The sequence below is a fragment of the Sinocyclocheilus grahami genome, unplaced genomic scaffold (genome assembly GCF_001515645.1).
Source record: "Sinocyclocheilus grahami isolate Dianchi unplaced genomic scaffold, SAMN03320097.WGS_v1.1 scaffold510.1, whole genome shotgun sequence".
In the NCBI taxonomy this organism is placed as follows: Eukaryota; Metazoa; Chordata; class Actinopteri; order Cypriniformes; family Cyprinidae; genus Sinocyclocheilus; species Sinocyclocheilus grahami.
In genome coordinates, this window is record NW_015505689.1 from 45705 (window position 1) to 51204 (window position 5500).

The window sequence follows — 5500 nt, forward strand, 5'->3', positions numbered from 1 at the left end:
TCCGCCCTCCGGACCACCGACACAAACACACACCGAGTGCGACAACCAGCGGATCACTTCAGCATCATCCAGCTCTTCATCCTCCACACGAGCGCGTTATTCACCATAAATCATCACTGATTCATTCTTTAATCGCGTTCATATGCGATGCGATCGTGGTCTTGCGCGTCTGTCGCTCCGTTGTTGAAGCAAACTCTCATCTCACATTAAATGGACCTCGCATGAAAGCGAATTGGCTTTAAAAACATCAAATGTCCCTACTGTATAATTTCCCAGCAAACGTTCTGGCAGGTTCTTACGAACCAACGTTCTATCTGCAACATTAATAGAACGTTCGGCAAATGTTCTCAGAACGTTAGCACAAAAACGTTACTTATACATCGTTTATGGAACGTTTTTTTGTAACATTGTTGTTCGTCTAAGGTGGTTTTGAGAAGACTCAGAAGTAACGTTCCCATAATGTTCGCAAAAATAACCAAAAGCTGGATGCTCTGAAAACATGTTTAGAACATATGAAAGATTATTAAGTCATCTCATTCTATTTTCACAATTCTTATGGCTGTATCGGTGACATTCCTCAATATCAGTCATTCGACCCTGTTACCAAAGTTATTTTGAGAAGAATGATCAAAGATTTCGCAAAAATGGCAAACCACCAAGAAGTTAAACGGGTTTGAATATGATAAATAAATTAAATTAAATGTAAGTTTTAAAACAGTTAAATCTTTGGAGGTTGACAATCAACTCTGATCTTCATGAAAACATTCAAACCTGTCAAGTTTGAACAATCTTGCAGCTTTACTTTGGCGAAACAGGAATGACCTGACAGCACGGATTTGGTTTGCACTGATCGGCACGCGCCAGACAACCTCACACAAGAACAGAAATCTGTATTTTTATAAAGCTTTTCCATCAGAGTCTCTGATGATGCATCATTACAGTCTCACGTGTTTTCCAGGAAATTTAAAACAAGAAGTCTGAGAGATCCGTAAATTCACTTCTTATAGCGCCACCTTGTGGTCAATTCAAAGACCAAAACTGGTGCAAGACTTCTTGATGATTAAAAGCATCTTTAGATTTTTTTCCACACATTCTTCACATGATATATTTTGTTAATTTATATTTAAAATATAAAAATTAAAGCACTTGACAAACTAAAATTAAATTGAAAACTTAAATTATATATATATAAAAAGTTAATACTAATAAAAGCATACTCTAAAAATATATAAATAATCCTAAACTGTTGCAAGGCAGAAGAATGGCACATTTCTGACTGTAATTTTAAAATAGACAAGTCACAGTTTTACCACATATTAATAGGACATCTGTCACAAATCAATTCTGTTTGATTCCCAGGTTTTGAAAGATTGAGTGGAAATAACCCTGATTATGAACCTGTAGAGTCAGACGACGGCTGCGAGCTTCAGATCTGAGCGCATCAAACTACCTTCAGTGTCTCTGACGCAAGAGAAACCAAACCACAATGTGGAGCTGAAACGAGAGCTGTTTATTAAAGGAAGACAGTAAAAACTCACACACACACACACACACACACATCAATGAGACGCGCTCAGAGTCAGTGTGTGATGATCTCATGCTGATTAAAACACACACTCATTGTGTATGCTGGAGGATTTGCTGCTCAACAGATCCTGAGCTCACTGACAAATATCTGATCTTCCTTTACAGAGAGCGAGCGTGATTGAAAAGTGAAAGTGAACAGCGAGCGCTCATTCAGAAGAGATTTAAATACTCCGCATACTGAAAATTGTATGCAATATTAAAATGTTTGCGCTAGACTGGACACAAAAATCGCGAGAGCGGGCGATAATGGTCAGAAATTCAGCGGGAGAGGGATTAAGAAAACAGTCTCTCGCAGGGTTCGAATACAAAAACGCACACGATGAATGGCGACTAGAAAGCAAATTAAATGACATTTTGGCCGATTTAGAAATCCCAGCCGGACGCATTTTTTAGAATGCGAAAAGAGGACTTATCTGGGAAAAAAGAGGATGTATGGTCACCCTATTAAAACTAGAATTTCCCCTTTGTGCATATTGTAAGACAATGAAAGTGTTTTTTGACCTTGCATGCATGTCAACCTGTTGTTGGGGACTCCCAAAACCAAATTATGAACCTTTCATAACCCATAAAAGGGGCACTTTAATGCTGAGGTCTCGCTCCATTTACACAAATAACCTAATTTTCAATATAAATCAGTCATTTGAGTAGTATTGAGAGTTTTACAGAATCTTCTACTGCTGATCAGAATGGTGTACGGCGAGTCAGTTGGTGCCGTGACCCTGCTCTGGTTCAGTACTCCTGCCGCTGGTACCCCGCTGACCCATCAAACACGCCGTCGCTGCTCTGCTGGTACGACCCGGTTCCTCCCGGACTCTCCAGAGCGTCTCCAGCGCTGTAAGAGCTGTACGGCACGGTGCAGGCGTCCTGGCTGGGGTCGGTGTAGTCCTGCAAGAACAGAGCCGAATCTGCACCCAGCTTATACCTCTGAAACGCTAGGAAGGCCTGAGTGGCCTGATGATGCAGGTGCGGATGAAGGAGGCTTTTAACATGGGAATGATGGATTAGGGTTCAATGCAGCGTTAAAAAAAGACAATGTGGGGAAGGATGAGGTTGTGAAGGATGGAAAGAAAATATTAGGGATGCACGATATATCGGCCACCATATCGGTATCGGAACACACTTCTGCCAGAGACTGATTGTTTAACTTTACTCAATGCAGAGCAGCGCATTACATCAGTATGTTTTCACTGACTGCCGAAAACATGCTGAATCCTGACCTGGAGCTGCGGTAAAGATCTGAGCGGCATGTAAATGTTAATTCTGCATCTCAGTTCTGATTCTGAGTCTTTAATGAGCTTCTGAGATGGATTCATTCCTCGAGATGACCGCTGAGGCTCGAGTCTCACACACACACGGAGGGAACGTGTTTATTCATGTGTGTGAATGTGTGTGTGTGTGTGTGTGTGAGTGAGTGAGTGAGTGAGAGCTGTTGTAAATGATGCTACAAAGTAACACACACCTTTGATTACATTTGTGTGTTGCTCGGCAACCACTTTGTAGCAACCACAACTGTTTCTGAGGAGCTACATTGTTTGGTGGAAGAATACTGTGTTTATTAATATCATTACACTTTATTTGCTCTGTTTTATTTTGTGAAACCTTACTACGTATATGGAATAACCGTTTTATTCAGCAATAATCAATAATCAATAAAGCAATAATCCCCGAGAAGCTGTGGTTTACAGTGAATTTATAAAGGCTTCTTGCTTTAATTGAACATTTTAGGAACACTTCAAAACAATGTTCCCCTAATGTTTATTTAACCTCAGTTTGTCGCCTGGGTTAGTTCTCTTACTTGAGTATTACAGGTCATGTGTGAAGATCTACCTGAGGTTCCCACATCGGCCAGCACAGCTTTCTTGCGCTCTTTGACGCTGCTGATCTGAGGGAAATAGGCGTCTAAAGCCAGGAAGGCCATGCAGCAGAGGAAGGCCAGCGAGCCCATGCTGACCGCGTAGTTACAGGCGTTCTGGTTCCGGTTAAAGATGCAGAACTGCTCGACCTCATCAGGCCTGTTGATGTAGCCCTCGTTAGCGATACAGCCGAAGATCACCAACGAGAAGAGCTGAGGAGGACAGAACACACAGATCACACGCTCTACAAATGAGCAGAACAGGAGTCATCAGTTACCATTGTTTCTACTTCTGACAGTTACAGGACCTAAAGTCAAAACTTCATAATAACATTTGATTTCTTGAGAAATGAGCAAATGGAAACTTTAGAGGAGACCAGCTCTTGGCACATGATCAAAATGTGTTGTGGTTTTAATATAAAAGGACATTAGAAACAAGTTTAAAGCAAGTGAAACGAGGAAACTGTAACAGTTTGGCCTCTTCAGCTGAAAGAGTTAAAAAACAGAAACACACAGGTGTTAAAGACCAAGCAGAAACACGCCGAACTTCCTTTTTTCTCTCATCAACAAACCAAGCGTGCTGAGCATCATAGTGTGAATCTCACTGCGGTCAGGTGCCGTGAACTAGCGACGAATTACTGGAGTAACAAGCAAGCAGCACGTTTGTGTGATGAATATCGAATAACTTACATTTTAGACTCAATATTACCTAGTCTGTGTTTTTGCTCGGCCACAGCAGAACCACTACAACACAAGTTGTGTTTAGTCTCTGAATGAATCAGTGTTTTTGAATGAATCTGTTGAATGAATGATTCAGTGACCCAATCATCAAGACAGTCAATTATTTCATTCCCGCAAACTCATTCTTACACACACACACATGCCAGGCTCACTTCTATTGTGTCTTTCTTCAGCATCTTGTGTCAGAACCGTTACACTTAAAACCACAAGACCCGTCCTGTGTGAACGACCCTCAGGTCCTGCTCTGATGAGATGAGACGGACAGATGAGCAGAAGAACAGAGATATTTATAGACACTGAGACTCTCTGTTCTGGCAGGAATGGAAAAGAACAAGCTAATTACATCCCAAACACAAGCATAAATCATGCACAAAACAACCACACTCTGAACGTGTTTGCACTTAAAAATATACGGATCATTCTAATCGAGAACAATCTGAGCTCTGTCCCTTTAATGAAATGGTATTCATTATGTATCTAATATGATTCAATAGTCATAGCATTTTAATCTCATAACTAGTGTTACAATTACCTCACGGTTATGATGAAATCAGCTTTATTCACACAGGACCAATACAGAAAGCAGCTTCACAGTAATAAACTGAAAAATAACAGAATCAATCATGCAAACTTCATCAAATCTGAGACAAAAAAGAACTCAAATCTGCCCACATCTGAACCTGAACGGATAGGATTTGGACACTGGATACAGGTTTGCGTACACACACACAAACACACTCACTCACTCACTCACACACACACACTCACACACACACACACACACACACACACACACACACACTCACACACTCTCACTCTCTCACACACACACATATACACACACACTCTCTCTCTCTCTCTCTCTCTCACACACACACACACACACACACACACTCTCTCTCTCTCTCTCTCTCTCACACACACTCTCTCTCTCTCTCTCTCTCTCTCACACACACACACACGTGTTTTCCTATCATGCAGTTTTCATTGACGCATGTTGTTGTTATACTGAGCTAATGATATTTTCTAACCTCTGAAGCCCCACACAAACTCTATCTTACCCCTGACTAACAGCACTTGATTGCAACAGCATGCATTTCAATCAAAAGCACCATCAGATGCTGTTTAGCGCCAGTCTGCAGTTGCTCCTGATGATAACGGTACGTACCCAGGACACGATCCGGAGGCCGGTGTGCCGCTGCTGGATGAACGCGAGCGGCTCGAAGGCTCCACCGGCTCTGCTCGCGCCGTACGCGCCCCGCTGCATCATGACAGCTCTCTCTCTCTCTCTCTCTCTCTCTCACGCTCTCTCTCTCTCAC

The 5500-nt window shown here is 41.9% G+C and overlaps 1 protein-coding gene across 1 annotated transcript; it reads right to left on the minus strand.

Moving 5' to 3' along the window:
- Positions 1 to 2316: 2316 nt before the first annotated feature.
- Positions 2317 to 5456, minus strand: LOC107554678 (synaptogyrin-1-like). The gene is made up of 3 exons (XM_016237265.1): positions 5349 to 5456; positions 3383 to 3652; positions 2317 to 2538 (listed from the first exon to the last, which is right to left on the minus strand). Exons 1-3 carry the CDS (start codon positions 5448 to 5450, stop codon positions 2317 to 2319), a joined length of 594 nt encoding a protein of 197 aa, XP_016092751.1. The 5' UTR covers positions 5451 to 5456.
- Between the last annotated feature and the right edge of the window lie 44 nt (positions 5457 to 5500).